At 44.0% G+C, this 22013-nt stretch overlaps 1 protein-coding gene across 1 annotated transcript; it reads right to left on the minus strand.

Moving 5' to 3' along the window:
- Nucleotides 1-352: 352 nt before the first annotated feature.
- On the minus strand, nt 353-19275 carry NANS (N-acetylneuraminate synthase). The gene is made up of 6 exons (XM_077251786.1): nt 19052-19275; nt 11846-12061; nt 11274-11373; nt 9676-9830; nt 6122-6388; nt 353-885 (listed from the first exon to the last, which is right to left on the minus strand). Exons 1-6 carry the CDS (start codon nt 19181-19183, stop codon nt 676-678), a joined length of 1080 nt encoding a protein of 359 aa, XP_077107901.1. The 5' UTR covers nt 19184-19275; the 3' UTR covers nt 353-675.
- Nucleotides 19276-22013: the final 2738 nt, after the last annotated feature.

Consider the following 22013-nt stretch of genomic DNA (forward strand, 5'->3'; position numbering starts at 1 on the left):
ATTCAGAGAAACTGCATTTCAAAAAGGAAATTTCCCCAGGATGGTACCTCGTGCACTATGGATTCCTTTCTAATAAGGATTAAATTCATAAATCAAGGATCGTCAATGGAGGTGGCGATGCATTGATGTAAACATGCCAGGAAAATAGTAAAACTAACCAATATTCAGGTAAACATGCTGTCAAAATATCATGGTTCAGTTCTAAAGCATGAAGTGTGATGTTGACGTTTACCAAGTGATATCTGTTGTACTCATGCTCCATGTTCAATGGATCTGTACAAGCATTACATAAATGACGATGTGCTAATGCTAGCCAATTCCTAAAAAGCAAAAAAGGTCCATAGCAGAGACACCACTTTTAATAGATTTATTTTTTTAAATGTATATATCAAACTATAAAGAATTAGTCACAAAAATGCTGTGATTTGCAAATTTCAAAATCTGCTTACAAAACAGTGATTGCCATGCGGTTGTCACAGCCGTACAAGCAACAGCACCTTCACCCATTTAGAGTTGACAGATCTAGTACAACAACTTGATCTTACATGCCACCAAATAGTTGGTTACAAAAAAGACCCAAAACCCTGTGCAATTGACTTACATAGAATATGTATTGGTAAGGTAAAAGGTGATTGGAGAAAAACCTGTTAGATAATGGTCAGGTTTTAGACGCTATTAACATTTTGTTCTTGTGTTGTAATTCTCTATTGCTTCTTCTGTGACAGATTCATCCTCTTCGATGTCTCTCTTAACCGTTTTGCCTTCAAGGTCAAAGATTTCCTCTGGGGGAAAGCCACGTGGCTCTGCCACCTTAACAGTCAACATGTTAAGAGTTATCACAGTGCCAGCAGGGATTTTTGTCTTTGCCACTACGGATTTACCAAGCTGAAAGACAAAAAAGGACCAGTTCGGTAAGTAACAAAGCCAATCTAAAGTGAAAAAGAAGAGTATGCGTGCATGCATTTTCACCTATTCAACCAAGTTTATTTCCTTCACCTGATGAAAGTGAGTGAGCTCCAGCACAGTTCTAATTGGCCTGCATGCACATATGCTTTTCCACTTCAAAAGAGGGAATCATCTCTTGCCTTAGCTCCTGAATATTGAGGGTATTGCTCAAGCAGGTGAAACAAGTATTGAACAAATTACCTTTTTTTATTTTTTATTTTGCTAGAGTTTAAGTATAGCAGCCTAGTATTTTATGCCAAAACTTTATCTATACAAGTTTTAGCATAAAATACTAGGCCGCTCTACTTAAACTCTAGGGATAATAGCAGGGCTGGAGTCGGTAAGCCACAGTTGCAACTCCGACTCCTGCATTTTATCAGGTTCCGGCTCCGACATAAATGGCCAATACGTAACAATAAATTTACGGTTGTAAAATATCAACATTGTGCTTATTCAGTTTCTCACCATCATATAAGTAATCAGACCACTTAGAGCAAAAACTATATTTATTAGAATATAGCAAATAACTTTTATAAACTTTTCTAAACTCTTGTAAGTAAATATGCAATAAACAGTGTTATGCAGTTAATAAGAAGAAATCTATAAATTTGTCCTCAGAAAAAGTATTGCCGCTGTCAGATCCTCCTTCATGGATGCCCTCAAATCTGATCTAATTAGTTTGAGAGCAGAGAACAACCTCTCTACACTAAGTTGGGTTGGTGGGAAAGCAGTAACCACTTGAGCAACATCTCTGACAATGTCAGGATACAGAGAATCGCTTGTTGCACTGTTATTTTTGATGAACGGTCAAATTTCTCAATTTCTTTTAGTGCACATGAAAAATTCTGCTGAAATGTACTGGCTGTGTTCTTTGATGGGGATGACTCTTCCTCTATGCGGGAACGCTTTGCACGGTCCTTGTGATCCAAATATTTTTCGAAATTAAATTCATCAGTTGATGAGGGTGAAGATGTGGCAGGACGACCAAATTCTTATTGTTCCTCCTCCTGACTGTTCTGCAACCCTTTCATCCTTACTACTATTTCAAACAGAGCTTCTTTTCCTTTAGTTAGCTGTTGATCATCTAGAAGAATCCGATGCATTGGGTCTACATAAACAGTAAATGTTATTTTGTAATAGTAGCTCCTCTATCTGTTTCATTGATGTAGCAATGCCACTTGCAATTAACCCTCCTCTTTGGGACAGGCGAAACTCCTTTAAGAAAATACCTGGAGTTAAGTCCTCTGCTTGTAATTTTTTAGTCACTGTAAATGGGTGCTCTAGCAATTTTTCCAGCTCAGTCACCTGATTCCACTGACTTTCATTTAGCGTCAGTTGAGGGTTAGCCATGTCTACAAGAAAGGTTTTCAGTTCAACCAAGCACTGAATCATTAAGTACTGCCCCATCGTGTGGCTTGATCAATAATTGCCCCTTTTCCAGCACGTCTCTTCAAAATTGAGTCGTATTGACAGTTTCAACAAAATCTAAACTATCATGTTGCTGTTCATCTGAAGCAACTTCAGTTTGCTCCTCAGTTACAATACTGTGTTCCTCTATTTCAAACATGTCTGTGGACCCAGAATGTTCTTCTAGCTGCTGGTCACCATCATTACGCTCATTCATTAGCTTAATAGTACTTATATTTGAAGCATTGTCAGTTACGACAGAAAGAACTTGCTCTTTTTTAAGTTCATAGTCTTGCAGAACCTTTTCCACCAAGACCTGGAGAAACTCACTGGTGTGATGAGCTTTGGTGTCTTTTACTGCCAATGTCTTGGTAACTATTTCATTTTTGTCACAAACAAATCGGACATTGATGGCAAAATAGTTCACTGACGTGTGCAGGCATCCATTTTAAGAAACAGAAAGCGTCCCTTGAGAGTTTTTTTAAGTTCTTCCTTTTGTTCAAAAGCTTCTTCGATTACTAATTTTCTAATTCTCTCTCCAGAGAAACACCAAGCTTGCGGGCCATTTCCCCATTCAGACACGTAAAAGCAAGTCGTGAAAATAATGAAATAGGCACACTATCCTTTACAACAAGCTCTATGATCTGTTTTTTTAAGTGTATCTACTGTCATTGTCACAGTAACTTTGTCACTGACAAAATATCTTTCAACTGATGGCTGCAAAGTTCTCTGCTCCTTTGTCTGGCTGGAAGAGCTGGGCACTGGTTCAGATGCAGTCTCTCATCCACTGCTTTCAGTACTTCTGGATGAAAGCGCTGTAAATGTCTCTTTAGATTAGAAGCTCTGGTAGGAGCATTTTTATCTTTGCCTGAATATGCACTGATCTTGGCTTCACAGCATTTGTTTTCGTCTGGATCATTTGTCATACACTGACAGACATAATGTTTTCTATCTTAAGTGATGGTGAAATGTTCAAATACAGCTGATTTAATGTGACGCTTCTTTGACACTCAGGTTTTTAATTCTGCATTCACAATCCAAATGACAATTGTTTTTCCTAAAAAAAATTGTACAAAATTATTGCCAGGTTGTACAACTGATATAGTGGTCAGTAATACTGTTATTCCTCATGTACTCAGTTAACTGATGCAAAGTTTGTTGAAAGGATAATACTTCTTACAGTCTTCCTCTTCTGAGCAGCTGTGAGATGCTTGGAAGACGCACACCTAGTAAACATCTAGTCTAGAGGTGGAACTTTACTACTAAGAATTTGCAACACATTTTCACTTTCAGTTTCATACATTGTAAGTAAGGGGGTTGGGGCAGCATGAGGTTAACCAAGTATAAGATTAGATAAGGGCAGTGAGTGGAGAACAGTGATACACAAGTAGTAAGAAATGTCTCTGTCTCCAGCAGAACTGTTTATCACTGTTCATAGTTTGATAGAACATATATTTGAGTAACATTTATAAAATTCATATGAAAGTTCAATTATGAAATACTTTATTTTATTTTAATGCTGGAGTCAGTACATTTCTACCGACTCCGACCAAAACTAACTCTGACTCCACAGCCCTGGTTAATAGGGCTCCTCATTTGCTATAAGAAAACAAGGCGAAGTGTTTGCGATTTTTCCAAATGACAAATTTCCCAGAAATTAGATTCCAGGGAGAAGGAAACTTACAGACCAGATTTACGCTCACTGTTAAGGTACCGTCACTCAGCAACTTTGCAAAGAGAACGACAACAATCCGTGACGTTGCAGCGTCCTGGATAGCGATCTCGTTGTGTGTGAGACACGCAGCAGCGATCTGGATCTCGCTGTGCCATCGCTGGTCGGAGCTAGAAGTCCAGAACTTTATTTCGTCGCCAGGTCGGCGTGTATCGTCATGTTTGACATCAAGAGCAATGACGCCAGCAACGAGCATAGGGGGCGTCGCAGCATCTCCTTCTAGCCAGTCGGTACACTCTGGCTGTTTGACATGGAGCTAACAACCAGCGAGAACGAGAAGTGAGTCGCCATTACATCACTGGATCGCTCCTGCATTGTTCTGGAGTTGCTGTGTTTGACGTCTCTACAGCGACGCTCCAGCGATCTAGTTTAGGTCAGCTCGTTGTCTATCGCCGCAGCGTCGCTGAGTGACGGTACCTTTAGTCATTATGAAGGCCAGTCTGACTTCACACAAGCCAGACACTCTTTCCGATCTCAGAATTATATGGCAACATGACTTTATATAAAAATTGATCAGTTTGTAAAGTTCTGAATCTTTGAGATGTGCAGCATTACCTCATTTTGTTTACTTTTCCTTCAAACTCCATGTTGAAGCATGAACAAAGCAGTAGGAACAGTATATTGAAGTAGCCATTTTGAGTTACAGATCTAGCACAAATCCTTACTTGAATGCAAGCTTCTCTGTTTCGCTAACTCCATCTCAGACACAGGAGCAGAGAAACCAATACTGGAGCACAAATACCTGACAGACCTGCAGGTCAAGTCAACTACACCAATTGCATGAACAAGATGGTAACCCCTTTCTGACCTCGGACGGGATAGTACGTCCGAGGTCAGAAGCTGCGCTTTGTTGCGGGCTCCGGTGGTGAGCCTGCATCAAAGCCGGGACATGTCAGCTGTTTTGAACAGCTGACATGTGCCCGTAATAGGCGCGGGCAGAATCGCGATCTGCCCGCACCTATTAACTAGTTAAATGCCGCTGTCAAACGCAGACAGCGGCATTTAACTACCGCTTCCGGACAGAAATGATCACATCGCCGACCCCCGTCACATGATCGGAGGTTGGCAATGCTTCAGCATTGTAACCATAGAGGTCCTTGAGACCACTATGGTTACTGATCCCCGGTAGCTGTGAGCGCCACCCTGTGGTTGGCGCTCACAGCACACCTGCATTTCTGCTACATAGCAGCGAACATCAGATCGCTGCTATGTAGCAGAGCCGATCGAGTGGTGACAGCTTCTAGCCTCCTATGGAGGCTATAGAAGCATGGCAAAACTTAAAAAAAAAAACAAAAAAACACAGCATTAACCTGATCGCTAAACGTCGTAGCGAGAAAAAAAAAAAAAAAAAATCGAAACGCCAGAATTACGTTTTTTTGGTCGCCGTGACATTGCATTAAAAATGCAATAACGGGCGATCAAAAGAACGTATCTGCACTGAAATGGTATCATTGAAAACGCCAGCTCGGCATGCAAAAAATAAGCCCTCAACTGACCCCAGATCATGAAAAATGGAGACGCTACGAGTATCGGAAAATGACGCAATTTTTTTTTTTTTTTTTTTTTTTTTTCCACCACTTAGATAAAAAACAACCTAGTCATTTTAAGTGTCTATGAACTCGTAATGACCTGGAGAATCATAATGGCAGGTCAGTTTTAGCATTTAGTGAACCTAGCAAAAAACAAGTGTGGGACTGCACTTTTTGCAATTTCACTGCATTTGGAATTTTTTTCCTCATTTCTAGTACACGACATGGTAAAACCAATGATGTCGTTCAAAAGTACAACTCGTCCCGCAAAAAATAAGCCCTCACATGGCCAAATTGACGGAAAAATAAAAAAAGTTATGGCTCTGGGAAGGAGGGGGGAGTGAAAAACGAACATGGAAAAACCCTTAGGTCATGAAGGGGTTAAACAGCCCCTTTGGAGTATGAAGTTTGAGTAGAGAACACAAGATAAGTTGAAGCATTGCCAATCCAGTTAGATTTTTTTCTTTTATTAAAAATGGACAACATTTTTTTTTATTATAGAGGTTACCTTGTTGAGGCAAGTCATTTCACATGGCAGGAGTCGTTTTACTGGAGATCCCATTGCCTTCTCTACTATTCTTATAGATTTGACTAGTTCAGCCAATTCACTTAGGTCAAGAGAAGCCTGATGGTCTGTTCCTTTCCATGTTTTGTCTAGGGTTACATGGCGCTCCACCACTTTAGCTCCCATCGCTACGGCTGCAACAGTAACAGCAATGCCAGTTTCATGGCCAGAATAACCAATTGGGATGTCTGGAAAGACGGACTGAAATTCCTAAAAGTACAAATCAAGCAATCAAAAATACAGATCAAAAATCTGAAATACTCAAGTCCATTTTACTTGATATATTACAAATATGGGCACAAAGTAAAGTTCGGTGTGCGTGCCTGAGTAGTAGGGGTTCAGTACGAACAGACTTCACCAGGAAGCCAGGGTTAGGCCATGTTCACACTTCGCGGTTTTTACCGCGGCGATTTTGATGCTGCGGGTCCACAGCAGTTTCCATAGCGTTTCCATTAACATGTAAACCCTATGGAAACCGCAAACCGCTGTGCACATGCTGCGGGAAAAACCGCGCAGAAACGCAGCGGTTTAAAACCCACAGCATGTCACTTTGTGCAGAATCGCTGCGATTCTGCACACATAGGAATGCATTGAACCGCTTACTTCCCGCATGGGGCTGTGCCCACGTTGCGGGAAGTAAGCGGATAATGCGCGGTTGCTACCCGGGGTGGAGGAGAGAAGACTCTCCTCCAGGCCCTGGGAAGCATAAATAGTGTAAAAAAAAAAAAAAAAAAGAATTAAAATAAAAAAAATGATGCTATACTCACCTCTCAGCGCTGCACGCGGCTGTCCGGTCAGAGTTGCTGTGCGAACAGGACCTGTGGTGACGTCGCGGTCACATGACCGTGATGACGCCGCGGTCACATGACCGTGACGTCACGAAGGTCCTTCTCGGCACAGCAGCTTTGGAATCGGACCGCCGAGTGCAGCGCCGAGGAGATCGCGATGTCCGAGGGTGAGTATAACCAATTTTTATCATTACTATTGATGCTGCATATGCAGCATCAGTAGTACAGGAGTAATCCCGCAGCGGAAACCGCGGAACAAACCGCGATAAATCTGCAGGGATAACCGCAGCGGTTTTGCCCTGTAGATTTATCAATTCCGCTGCAGGATAAACCCGCAGAGCACACCGCAAAGTGTGAACCCGGCCTTACAGTTCTGGTTTGGCCCCCCTGGACAGCGGGTGTTTGTTGCGCTGTCATGTGCATGACTGTGGCAAACACGGCTTCTGATTGGCCGTAAAATCACCACTGCCGGTCAGAGAGTGAGCCCGCAGCCATGATTGAGGTATAAAAGTATCTCCAGCCATTGGTGTCGCTGATGGGACTACTGCTCCCTTTAGCTGACAATAATAACAGCAGGAGCGGCTGTTGGAGTATTTATCAGCAGGTACCTGCGCTTTTACTTTTTATATACAAAACAAAGCTAGCAACGTGAGAGTCTCACTGTGCAGAGGCAAGGTAAAAATTCACCAGTGAAAATTCTCCTGGTGAGCTGCAGTGAACTCGCCTCTGCATAGTAAGACTCATGGTGCTAGAGGGGGATCTCACCAAGGTCACTGCAGTTCAGCCCAACTGGGAATGCAGCCTCAGTGACCAGCAGTAACCTCAATGAGGTCACCACTAGGCAGCATCTCATTCACCAGTGGTTCTCAGCCTGGATGGTGACATCTTGGCACTGTCCAGAATGAAAACTATTTATCCCCTAGACACGAATTACAGTGTGGGACAGAATGAACAGGTGAGGAGATATATATATTTTTTTTTTCCATATTTCTTAGAGATGAGGGACTCGGAGGAATTAGGAGTTTTATACTCTACCAACTCATTTGTACTTTATACTGGCTGTGTCTTTATTTACACTAGAACTATAGGATTAGTAATGGATAGGGAGTCTTGGGGTATGTGTCCACGTTCAGGATTGCATCAGGATTTTCCATCAGTATTTGTAAGCCAAAACCAGGAGTGGAACAATTAGAGGAAAAGTATAATAGAAACATATGCACCACTTAAGCATTTATCACCCACTCCTGGTTTTGGCTTACACATACTGATGGAAAATCCTGACCAAATCTTGATGCAATCCTGAACGTGGACACATACCCTTATAGACGCCTCTCCATTAGTAATCTGTGGTCTTGATGTCACCTGACAATACAATGGTGACAAATGCCACAAATTTGAACCCCAATTGCCACCACTCCAGGGCTAGTGGGAAAAGCTGGGTAGAGCGCACATAAATATCTTTAGGCTGGGGCACCAATATCCATGGTCTCTTAGCAGCCTGAGAATACCAGCCCAGAGCAGTCTGATTTATCTTGGCTGTTTTTTTTTTTTCTTTATTTAAAATAATTTAAAAATATGGAGTGTGGACCCCTCTATTCTTGATAATCAGCCTTGCTGAAGCTGAGAACTGCTGAGGGTTGCAGCTGTGAGCTTTGCCTGGCTGGTTATTAAAGATACAGGGGAACCCACGCTAGTTTTTTTTTTTTTTTTTTTTAATTTACAGCACAGGAGACGGCTGATGAATACTCCCCATCAGCTGCTGATCACTCATTAGCGGCAGCAGGTGTCAGCTTATGGGAGCAGTTGTCCCATCAGCTGACACCAGTTAGGCCTCTTTCACACTTCAGTCTTTTGGAGTAAGTTTGAATCCGCCGTTTTCGTCAAATAGCGGATGCGCAATTTTTGGCGGATCTGCTATTTTCCCCATATACTTGCATTAGCGACGGATGGTCGTCCGTTCCATCCGCCATGTGACGGATCCGTTGAGATTTGGCGGACGTCATCTAGACATTGAAGGACACTATAATGTTTTGTCTGAGCAGAAACGGCGGTTTGCAACGGATCTGTCGTGTCCGCCATTCCATAGAATGGCGGCCTATGGGCGACGGATCCGTCATTTGGCGGATCCGTCACCCCAATCCGCTTTTTCAATTGCGCATGCTCCAAGAAGTAGATACTTTTCCCAGACAACCCCCAAGTAACGGATCCGTCAAAAAAAAAACAAAAAAAAAAAAAACAGATCTGTTAGAACCGTTTTCTCAACAATTGTGACGGATCCGTTACTATGTCGGAGCAGACTGACGCCAAACAACTGAAGTGTGAAAGAAGCCTTACAGGTAAGTTTTAAATAGCGTGGGAACCACAGCTGAGACTGGCGGTGAGTTTACTGACAATCAAGCCATGTTTGTCATGCTGTCATGACAAGCAATGGATGTTTGGGCCCCCTATTTAAATGAAAGGGGTCCAGGTTTGGGTCTGAGTACCGTTTGGCTGAACCCAAACATCCAGGTGTCCGCCCATCTCTAATGACAAGTCTACTCCCTCCCAAAGAGTCACATTAAAATGTCATTTACAAAGATTTTTACAAGTGTCAGGGAAAGAAAAAAAAAAAAAAAAAAGTTTGAAAGGCAGTTTCTTCTACAGTTGTCAGCTACAAGCTCAACGTTTATGTAGCATTATGTTCTCATGTAAACATCCCACCTATTTTACCTGTATTACACGTAGATTGACATCTTCTGGAAGAAGGGGGTATGTACTAGTGCATTGGAGAAAGCAGAAGTTCGGATTAATTGGCTTTGCAATTTCATACACACGGCGCATGGTATCCATTGTCTGCATGCCACTTGAGATCACCATTGGTCTACCTGGTAAGGGAAAATCTAGTCTTAGTTTCTTAAATTTAACCTCAAGTGCAATTAATCCAGATACAGTATGCTTAAGAGTATTTTCCGTTTGTATAAAAAAAAAAAAAAAAAAAAAAAAAAGTAAATTTGCCAACATATTGCTTCACTTGCTTACTACCCAATCACTCCCAGACCAATACGGTTACAGTTAGATCCACCACTAATCCCAGCAGAAGTCCCCCTTGTGCCTGAATATATGGGCTCATCATAATGCACAATTTCAAACCTACATTTGGGGACGACAGTGGGCCCCCTTAACTCTTGGATCTGTGTGGCTGCACCAATGGAATTTCTCCCTCCTGAATCCCAGAAAATGTAGCATATAATAATAATTTTTATTTATATAGCGGCAACATATTCCGCAGCGCTTCACAAATTATAGAGGGGACTTGTACAGACACCAGACATTACAGCATAACAGAAATCACAGTTCAAAATAGATACCAAGAGGAGTGAGGGCCCTGCTCGCAAGCTTACACAAACTATGAGGAAAGGGTAGACACGAGAGGTGGATGGTAACAATTGCTTTAGTTATTTGGACCAGCCATAGTGTAAGGCTCGGGTGTTCATGTAAAGCTGCATGAACCAGTTAACTGCCTAAGTATGTAGCAGTACAGACACAGAGGCCATTAACTGCATAAAGTTTATGAGAACATGATACGAGGAACTTTTGAATGGGCCACACAGGGATGGTTAGGTTAGGCAAAGGTAGGTTAGTAGAGGGAGAGAACACGAGGAGTTCAGTTACAAGGATTTCTCTTCAAGTTACATAGATCGTACACAAACAAAATGTGCGATAGACAAGACAAACTGTTTCTGCAGAAGGGTTGACCCTTGATATCTTCATTCAGGGACCATGCTTTAACAATCAGGAATTATATGCACCAAATCTGTTTTGTTAGTGGGCCATATTGTAGAGTATTTGACATGCTCATGAGTGAACATTAGTCATCTAAAAATCAACCCAGATTCTTATGGGATAGTTTTGTTTTTTTTAAAAAAGACCTATAGTACAAATTTGCAAAATCCTGGATTTTTGCTCCCAATCCTCCCACTTAGAAGTGTAGGAGTCCAAAAGACTAGAAGTATCCAGTTACTCTTCCAGAATGACAGCTGCTAAGTAGGAGGTCAGAAGCTGCCTGCATTTTGCAATTAATCTCCTTTAAAAAAACAGGGTTTTCCCATAAGAAAAATTACTACATATCCATATTACTCAGCAGTTGCACTAAGAAAGCTAGCAGTCTTTAGTAACTCCAAGGACCCCCATAACACACACTGTGCCCAATTTCAAGTTCTGGAAGCACCGTAATCAAGTCTGGAAATCAACTTAGAGGGGGGAGGCTTAGGCAAACACTCCTTAAAGTCACACTTCGAAAACAAAGTTTAATTGAGGACTTCACTTACCCTTCTGAGCAGTCTTTTTTATATACGGAAGATTATTAGTGTCTCCTGACCCAACTTTAAAGAAAGGTACCGCAAGCTCATGTAGAAAGTCTACTGCCATCTACAATAACATTAGATAAAGCAGGTTGTATTATAATTGTGGACAAACTTCACCCCAATCCCCCCCCCAAAAAAAAAAAAAAAAAAAAAAAAAAAACCCCGAACACCTCTTGCAACCTATCTAAAGCTTAAGCCAGAAATTGGTGCAGCTTACAGCCAAAAACTAGGCCTTGCACAATGCTCCAAATTTATTAAGGGCACTGTGACTTCATACATTTGCTGCGTAAATTAGGGCTAATGAATAAGACACCAGCCTTACCAAATTCCCGAGTGTTTACAATGCATTACAGCCTGAAGCCATAGACTACTCACATGTGCGAGACATGATAGACCCCCATTACTTGTACCTAGTAAAAAAACTAGCAAAGGCTGCGCCTGAGATCTATGACGTGTAATGCAGTAGTGCCAATAAGTGTACGGGCAGAACAAGTGAGCAGTGCCCCAGGCCTACCCAGTGCTCAATGTACCCTTACCTCATCCATTGCAGAGGCGGTGAAGAAAATGCCAATTTCGTTAGCAAACTTCTGCAGCTCCCGGTACTGATCATGACTGAACTCCAGATGGCGCTTGTGTTCCCCATAAGTTTTTCCCCAAGAATGCGGTGAGGTATATGGTCGTTCTAAGGCTTTTTTATTAAATTTGTATTCCAGCTCGCTCTTCTGGAACTTGGCACAGTCAGCACCACACTCCTGTAAGCAGAAACAAGGCTAATAAACCAACAGATCACCATAGCCTTTAGAAGCACCCAACAATTTGTCAGATCAACCGGTCATATTTTACTACTATTATGCACAGAGCCATAAAAAGGAATCTCACCAGGTTTTTGCTAACTAATCTGAAGTCCGTATAATGTAGAGACAAACCACAAACCCAATGTGTCACTTACTGGGCTGCTTGGAGTAGTTTTGATAGAAATCTCATATCAGGAGACCAGCAGAGGACTAGCAAGCCTGCTGATATTTAGTCCTCCATATCCATGAGCTCGGAGTGTCCCACCACTGACAGACAGCTTTGGGTGCACCTTCAGCATGCACAATGTATGCGAGAAGTTCCCTGGAAGTGTGTGCAGTGATAGCAGCTGGGTGACAGTTCTGCTTCACTTGTGTGCACTTTACGAATGTATGAATCCTCAACGTGACTAATCACTCAGGTTTGGTATACAGACCTTTACGCTTTTCTGTGTGTGTATGGTGGTGTAAGCCGCCCCCCCCCCCCCAAAAAAAAAAAAAAAAAAAGCCAAACACACCTTAACGCCCAATCCGACACCCTCATCTCCAAGAAATAATGTAAAACAAACATACTCCCTGTCCGCCATAGTCCACATAATCTGAATGTCCCATGGCGATCTCATGTGTAGAAGTCACATTGGGAGATGTGACCGCTCTACCCGACCTCCAGCGATACACTGTGGGAGCGATTACCTCCTGTCAGTGTCATCACTGAGCTGCCGTGAGAGTACACCGGAGTTCTCACTTATGGCACTGTTGTCAGAACTTTCCCATGCAGCAGTGGTGCCATAAGGGAGATCACATGAGCTGATGAATGCAAAGCAGCACAGTGATACACTGTGGGAGATTACCTCCTGTCAGTGCATTGCCAGCAGCCAGGTATAGCGGTCACACACATGTGACTGCTCTCAAAGTGATCAGGATAGTTGTGGGACATTATGGATTATCTTCTCGGCGGACAGGTGAGAAATATTGTGGTTTATTTTTGTTGCAGGAGACATTTTCTTTGGTGGTTTAGGCGTTTGGCAGTTATGGTTTAATTAAAATTAAAGGAGTTGTGTCATTATTTCAAATAAAAGGACTTTATTCACTATCACTATAAGGTTAGTAATGGATAGGCGTCATAGATGCATCGCCATTTCTAACATGTGGGCTTGATGTCACCTGACAATACAAAGGTGACATCAACCCCACAAATATGAATCCCACTTACCACTGCTACAGGGCAAGTGGGAAAAGCGAGTCCAAGTGCCAGAATTTGCTCATCTTATAGATGCACCTTTTCTGGGGCGGCTGAGAGATGATGTTTAGTCTGCGAGGGGGCCAGTTTCCATGGCCCCTTCTTAGGCAGCAGTCTGCTTAGCCTTTGCTGGTCAATTTTTTCTGGGATACCCCTGTAAACTAGCCAGTAAAGGCTAAGCAAACAGCTGTGGTCTGATAATAGCCTGGAAACCTTTATGGGTATTGGCTCCCTTCCAGAATATTAACATCAGCTCTCAAGCTCCTACATAAGGTACTTTCACACGGAACAACTTAACAACGATAACGATAGCGATCCGTGATGTTGCAGCGTCCTGGATAGCGATATCATTGCGTTTGACACGCAGCAGTGATCAGGATCCTGCTGTGACATCGTTGGTCGGAGCTAGAAGGCCAGCACCTTATTTCGTCACTGGATCACCCGCTGAATCGGTGTGTGTGACGCGGATTCAGCGATGTCTTCACTGGTAACCAGGGTAAACATCGGGTTACTAAGCGCAGGGCCGCGCTGAGTAACCCGATATTTACCCTGGTTACCATTGTAAATGTAAAAAAAAAAAAAAACCAAACACTACATACTTACATTCCGGTGTCTGTCGGGTCCCCCGGCGTCCGCTTCCCTGCACGGTGTCAGCGCCGGCCGTAAAGCAGAGCACAGCGGTGACGTCACCGCTCTGCTTTAGGGCCGGCGCTTACACAGTGCAGGGAAGCGGACGCAGGGGAACCCGACAGACACCGGAATGTAAGTATGTAGTGGTTTTTTTTACATTTACAATGGTAACCAGGGTAAATATCGGGTTACTAAGCGCGGCCCTGCGCTTAGTAACCCGATGTTTACCCTGGTTACCCGGGGACTTCAGCATCGTTGGTCGCTGGAGAGCGGTCTGTGTGACAGCTCTCCAGCGACGCTGCAGCGATCGGCATCGTTGTCTATATCGCTGCAGCGTCGCTTAATGTGACGGTACCTATAGGCTAGTGACTGTTTGGGTTTATGTTTACTTATTGGCTTAGAAGTGAGGGTGTCAGGCTGACACCTTTTTATTACCAAGCCTACAGCTAGGTGTCAATGATAGCAAATGACTACTGCATCAGCCAAAAAGAAAAAAAAAAAAAAAAAAGTGGCATGTGCACAAAAAAAATGCAGAATAATAGGATGCTTAATGTATGCTTTTTTAGCGAAAGAAGTGAACATTCCTGAATGTGTGCACAGCCTTAGGGCCACAATATTCTCAGTTTAAAAATTATACAATGGCCTCAATTAATTTGCCATCTTGTCAAATTGACGGACCAATGTTCCCCATAGTCAATATATGAGGTCAACAGTAACTGTTGTAGTTCCCAATATTTTGACAAGGAGGAACAGACTCCCAAAAATTCCTAAATAAAGGGTATGATATATTAAAAAAAAAAAAAAAAAAAAAAAAAAAAAAAGGGAATTAGACCTACCGGTATTTCGGTTTCCATGGACAGCACCATGGAGGAAGTCCTTCCTCGACCTATAGCGAGACAGGATCATAGAGAGGTTAAAAGGACCCTCCCACTTCCGCCCTCCAGTGTTTTTTCAAAGTACCACCGAAGGATGGAAATAAATGGTCTAAACGTGCCCTTACAAACACGTGTGTAATAACCATTAAACTGCTTCATTTTATTTTCGAGCCATGGTGACCAAAAGGACGAACGATCTGTCGGTAGATTAATCCCAAGCAATCCTAAAAACAGAAACATAAGGGAGGGAACTATGGGTGCTGTCCTGAGGGACTACCTGGAAACCGAATTACCGGTAGGTCTAATTCCCTTTTTCCATTACGTCCCTCAGGACAGCACCATGGAGAATACCAAAGAAACTCTCCCAGGGTGGGAACAGAAGCCCAGGAATCATAGTCCCAGGCAAAAACCAGACTAAATATATAAAGGATCTGAAAGATCAGAAAAACCATAGATATCTAAAGAGATCCGCAAACAAAATCACCGTAGTGAGTGCCTGGTATACATCTATAATGCCAATTTCAGTATGAATGTGGTAAAGGAAATAAGCATCAGGAGCAGAGAGGGAAATTCACCCATTGTACTCCAATACCAATAATGAACCACAGCAAGTTATTTATTGTGATAGATACTTATAGACATCGCAGCCCCATAATAGGGTTAAAATACCTTATTGCCCAGCAAAATATGGTGAAAGTCACAGCCACCACACAATGAGGACTGTACCGACCAATAATAAGCTGCATGTGCTTATAACTCAGGACTGTTCCTTCATCGGTCCTTCTGGGCAAAGGTTAAGTCTTGGTTACAGACTAGCTTACCGTACTACAAGGAGACCTGCAGGACAGAGGTCCTGGATTGCAGGAAGATCAAACCAATAACAGTTAGTACATGGATAATGGCAGAGCATTGGGTGTACGCACAGTACTCATCCAGGAGATCACGTCTATACCAAATCCTTAGATGTCTAACCCCAAGAAGGGTTATACATTATTGAAACTAAGGAACACCATCCAGCAGGTAATATCTCCTGCCATTACCAACGTCGGGATTCTCATTAGAAGCGCTGAAAGAGAAACATGGATCATCACTCCTGTTTTACTGATGTTAGACACATGGAGCATAACCTCTCTATGATCCTGTCCCGCTATAGGTCGAGGAAGGACGTCCTCCATGGTGCTGTCCTGAGGGACGTAATGGAAACAAGTCTTATTACAGAAGCTAGAAAAAGTATGGAATAGATCGGGGATGGACCTTTTTACTAAGTGTGAAAAAGCTAGAGGAGATATATATATATATATATATATATATATATATATATATATTCTAAGACAATAAAAGTTATAGGGGACAAATTATCCAAACATTCCAGGTTTATTTTCAAAAAAGCCTGCAAGCTGGGGAATACAATTGCCCCCTCAGTGTGCAATCCTCATACATATAACAATTGGGGCTTTTGCAGCAACATCCAAAAAGGTTTTTTTTTCCTTACTGAAAAATGTAAGATGTGCAAAACATTGCACATTAAAAAGCAGTCTGATCACTAAAGGGGACACAGAATTTCACATTTCAGATATTACTCCATGTACAACCCAGGGGGTTATCTATGCTATAATATGTCCCTGCAATAAATTATGTGGGGCGCTCTAAACACCCCATGAAAAAAATAACTATGGTAATTAGCACCTCCCTAATAGAAAAAAAAATAATTGATGATCATTCCTTTTTGAATAATGTCAGAATTTCATAGGGGCTGATTGCAGGGTATTGAGGTAGCGGGCACACAAGTCATCCGGAAACACTGGCACAGTAGAGATTTCATGAAGCAAATGTAAAGGGCAGAGAGCCGCTGGATATTTCGGCTAGACACATCAAGAATATGGTCGTAATGAAATTGAACTTTTGAACAAAAAGAGAGAACTTTTGCTTTCCAATGAGTATCACCTGACTGAGATCACTGAGGGTATGTAAAACAATGAAGGACCATCCATGAAGAAGGAAACCGATTCCCGAAATGCGTTGGATTTTTTGGTCTTCTGCATTATACCGGCTCCGAACACGTGACAGTACTTCACGCAGGTCCTGTTAGCGCTAAATATTACCTGATGGACCACCGGAAGTACAGCACTGAGCCAGCCGGCCAGGACAGCGCATCTGACAACTACATGTAGCACAAAGCTAAGGCTATCCCCAAGAATCCGAGATTGCAAGATTGAGATATGGCAGCCAATGCCAGAAGGGTTACCCTTGTGATGTCTTATGTACATTCTATTCTAGGACTGTAACAGGAAGCAGAGTGACGTCAGTATAGGTGGATTTATGTGCTTAGCGTTAATGTTTAGGCCGACAAGGTACTTCACCTTGTAACATATACCCATGCTGGAAGTCTAGACCAAGCTTTCTCGTCTTGTTAACCCAGACCTGGGCAGTCTGCACGCTGTCCCACCTGCACTGACTTCATTGGTGGAGGAGGGGCCTCCAGCCACTTCCTCCACCAATCAGCATGGGAAACAGGTGACACGATGGGGTAAGTTCATAACATCAGGTTTTTACTAAGGAGAGTCACAAGGGAGACAGGAACAGAAGCAGAGCACCGGGACCCAGGTGACTATGAGCGGTGTTAGTTTTACCATCTGTATGGGGTGTTTGGGTGGGCTATGGGGGTCTCATGCTGCACATGGGGAGATATCTTACAGTATATAAGGGGCTCATACAATATATAGGGACATGACAGCATACTTAATTCTGCTCAATATTAAGACCTACAGTACAATTATCAATATTAAGTAGAACTAATTTCAGCCTATTGGGTCGGCCCTCCACAACAGTCACAGTCTCATGTGGCCCCTCAGGAAAGTGAATTGCCCGCCCCAGTGTTAACCTCATTCCGTAGTGATTTTTCACTGGTAATACAATATATGTGTGGGAGGTTTCCTTCCCCATCCAACAAGTAGTGCAAATATAATATACACCCGTTAGTGGGGGAAGGAGCACAAAGCCCATGTAATCCACAGATATCCCACACCCAAGATGCCCTGGAAACATAGTCCTAGATTTTATAACGGGGGGCATCTTACTATAGGCGAGCTGGGGAAATAACGGGGGCTTCTATCACTATAGGCGAGCTGAGGAAATAACGGGGGGCTTCTCTCACTATAGGCGAGCTGAGGAAATAACGGGGGGCTTCTCTCACTATAGGCAAGCTGGGGAAATAACGGGGGCTTCTATCACTATAGGCGAGCTGAGGAAATAACGGGGGGCTTCTCACTATAGGCGAGCTGAAGAAATAACGGGGGCTTCTATCACTAGGCGAGCTGAAGAAATAACGGGGGCTTCTATCACTAGGCGAGCTGAAGAAATAACGGGGGCTTCTATCACTATAGGCGAGCTGGGGAAATAACAGGGGGCATCTCACTATAGGCGAGCTGGGGAAATAACGGGGGCTTCTCACTATAGGCGAGCTGGGGAAATAACGGGGGGCATCTCACTATAGGCGAGCTGGGGAAATAACGGGGGCTTCTCACTATAGGCGAGCTGGGGAAATAACGGGGGGGCTTCTCACTATAGGCGAGCTGGGGAAATAACGGGGGGGCTTCTCACTATAGGCGAGCTGGGGAAATAACGGGGGGCATCTCACTATAGGCGAGCTGGGGAAATAACTGGGGGCATCTCACTATAGGCGAGCTGGGGAAATAACGGGGGCTTCTCACTATAGGCGAGCTGGGGAAATAACGGGGGGCATCTCACTATAGGCGAGCTGAGGAAATAACGGGGGCTTCTCACTATAGGCGAGCTGGGGAAATAACGGGGGGCATCTCACTATAGGCGAGCTGGGGAAATAACTGGGGCTTCTCTCACTATAGGAAGGTACCCAAGCACCAGCATTGGCAGAGGCGGGCACGGCTATTAAGCAGCAGGCTGATGCATCACCCCTACACGTTGGCAGGAATCCTGCAGCAAGCCCACTCACACCACTCCTAACACCCACACTCATTGCTGCCATGTAGAAGACAGCAGGGAAGTGCTGCTCCTCACTGTGCCACCCAATGCCGCTGAGAGGGAAGGTGGCACAGTGGGGGCACAGCAGTAGCCCACTGGTGTCTGGGGGGCTGTGCACCGCCGGAGCCCATTCATCCCCTGCTGAGGGTGGCACCTGTACGGCTGGCACTGCCCCGGTACCACAGCACCATACAGCCAGCCTCTTACCTTCACCAAGCGAATCATCTTCTTGGCGATCTCTAGGTCGCCCTGGTGATTCTGCCCAATTTCAGCTATGATGAAGCATGGGTGGTCGCCGCCCACCATACGGCCGGGGCACAGCTCAAACTGGAGGGGCATAGTGTCTGCAGGCGGATGGAGGCGAGGAGTGTGAGGCGGTGTATGCGGAGCCCGGGCGCTTTTAACCTCTCCTGCAGCCTGCGCTCAGCTGCCTGTCAGTGACGTGTCCTCCGCAGAGCCACACCCTCAGCCAATCAAAAGCCGGCAAACAAGGAAGTGTGGTCACCTGATCCAGCTAGGCAGTAAGGTTGGGCTTACAGCCGTGACCACGCCCCTGCCCCTTTATTCGTGGCGTGAGTACCGTTAGTGGCCTGCAGAATGCAGTACTGCCTCTCTGAGGGAGAGCTGAGGTCGCGTCTGGAATAGAGGTCACGTGCTGCCGGCGCTCACCTGACTCTTCCTCCAGCTTTCCTTCTCCGCTGCGCGCGTTCTCACCTATCGTGTGCGCGCATGTGAAGCAGACAGTCACACTGCAGAGCCGACTCATTCATTCACAGCAGGGAGCCGGCTCTTTGTATCGGCTCCTTCACGAACGACACATCACTCGCCGCCGCCCGTCACTGCTAGGGTGAAGCCGCTTCACGAAGCCTTTTTTCTCCTAGTTCATAGATTTGCATGCTTTTCGGATGTTTCCTGGAGTAGGTGGTAAACATTATCTGTTATCAGTAGTGATGAGCGAATATACTCGTTACTTGAGATTTCCTGAGCACGCTCGGGGGTCCTCCGAGTATTTTTTAGTGCTCGGAGATTTCGTTTTCTTGCTGCAGCTGAATGATTTACATCTACTAGCCAGCATAAGTACATGTGGGGATTCCCTAGCAACCCGGCAACCCCCACATGTACTTATGCTGACTAACAGATGTAAATCATTCAGCTGCGGCAAAAAAAACTAAATCTCCGAGCACTAAAAAATACTCGGAGGACCCCCGAGCGTGCTCGAGAAATCTCGAGTAACGAGTATATTCGCTCATCACTAGTATGTATAGAAAGGCGCCACAGTGTATCCTGTGTGATGTATATACAGCCGCCTCAGTGTATCCTGTGTGATGTATATACAGCCACTTCAGTGTCTCCTGTGCAATGTATATACAGCCGCCTCAGTGTATCCTGTGTAATGTATATACAGCCGCCTCAGTGTATCCTGTGTAATGTATATACAGCCGCCTCAGTGTATCCTGTGTGATGTATATACAGCCGCTTCAGTGTATCCTGTGTAATGTATATACAGCCGCCTCATTGTATCCTGTGTGATGTACCGTATATACAGCCGCCTCAGTGTCTCCTGTGTAATGTATATACAGCCGCCTCAGTGTATCCTGTGTGATGTATATACAGCTGCCTCAGTGTATCCTGTGTGATGTATATACAGCTGCCTCAGTGTATCCTGTGATGTATATACAGCTGCCTCAGTGTATCCTGTGTGATGTATATACAGCCGCCTCAGTGTATCCTGTGTGATGTATATACAGCTGCCTCAGTGTATCCTGTGTGATGTATATATAGCTGCCTCAGTGTATCCTGTGTAATGTAAATACAGCCGCCTCAGTGTATCCTGTGTAATGCATATACAGCCGCCTCAGTGTATCCTGTGTAATGTATATACAGCCGCCTCAGTGTATCCTGTGTGATGTATATACAGCTGCCTCAGTGTATCCTGTGTGATGTATATATAGCCGCCTCAGTGTATCCTGTGTGATGTATATACAGCTGCCTCAGTGTATCCTGTGTGATGTATATATAGCTGCCTCAGTGTATCCTGTGTAATGTAAATACAGCCGCCTCAGTGTATCCTGTGTAATGCATATACAGCCGCCTCAGTGTATCCTGTGTAATGTATATACAGCCGCCTCAGTGTATTCTGTGTAATAAATATACAGCTGCCTCAGTGTATCCTGTGTGATGTATATACAGCCGCCTCAGTGTATCCTGTGTAATGTAAATACAGCCGCCACAGTGTCTCCTGTGTAATGCATATACAGCCACCTCAGTGTATCCTGTGTGATGTATATACAGTCACCTCAGTGTATCCTGTGTGATGTATATATAGCCGTCCCATTGTCTCCTGTGTGATGTATATACAGCCGCCTCATTGTATCCTGTGTGATGTACCGTATATACAGCCGCCTCAGTGTCTCCTGTATGATGTATATAAAGCCGCCTCAGTGCCTCCTATGTGATGTATATACAGCTGCCTTAGTGTATCCTGTGTAATGTATATATAGCTGCCTCAGTGTATCCTGTGTGATGTATATACAGCCGCCTCAGTGTATCCTGTGTGATGTATATACAGCCGCCTCAGTGTATCCTGTGTAATGCATATACAGCCGCCTCAGTGTATCCTGTGTGATGTATATTCAGCCGCTTCAGTGTCTCCTGTGTAATGTATATACAGCCGCCTCAGTGTATCCTGTGTGATGTATATACAGCCGCTTCAGTGTATCCTGTGTGATGTATATACAGCCACCTCAGTGTATCCTGTGTGATGTACCGTATATACAGCCGCCTCAGTGTATCCTGTGTGATGTATATACAGCCGCCTCAGTGTATCCTGTGTGATGTATATACAGCCGCCTCAGTGTATCCTGTGTAATGCATATACAGCCGCCTCAGTGTATCCTGTGTAATGCATATACAGCCGCCTCAGTGTATCCTGTGTAATGTATATACAGCCGCCTCAGTGTATCCTGTGTAATGTATATACAGCTGCCTCAGTGTATCCTGTGTGATGTATATACAGCCGCTTCAGTGTCTCCTGTGCAATGTATATACAGCCGCCTCAGTGTATCCTGTGTGATGTATATACAGCCGCTTCAGTGTATCCTGTGTGATGTATATACAGCCACCTCAGTGTATCCTGTGTGATGTACCGTATATACAGCCGCCTCAGTGT

Source organism: Ranitomeya variabilis, chromosome 1 (genome assembly GCF_051348905.1).
Source record: "Ranitomeya variabilis isolate aRanVar5 chromosome 1, aRanVar5.hap1, whole genome shotgun sequence".
In the NCBI taxonomy this organism is placed as follows: domain Eukaryota; kingdom Metazoa; phylum Chordata; class Amphibia; order Anura; family Dendrobatidae; genus Ranitomeya; species Ranitomeya variabilis.

What these genes read in the sequence shown, in the direction of transcription:
- NANS (XM_077251786.1), bottom strand. Translation starts at nt 19,183, where the DNA reads ATGCCCCTCCAGTTTGAGCTGTGCCCCGGCCGTATGGTGGGCGGCGAC. An exon ending in CCGCCTCTGCAATGGATGAG is followed by an intron (nt 11,374 to 11,845) that starts GTAAGGGTACAT and finishes ATGTTATTGTAG; the next exon opens with ATGGCAGTAGACTTTCTACA. An exon ending in AAAAAAGACTGCTCAGAAGG is followed by an intron (nt 9,831 to 11,273) that starts GTAAGTGAAGTC and finishes TTCCCTTACCAG; the next exon opens with GTAGACCAATGGTGATCTCA.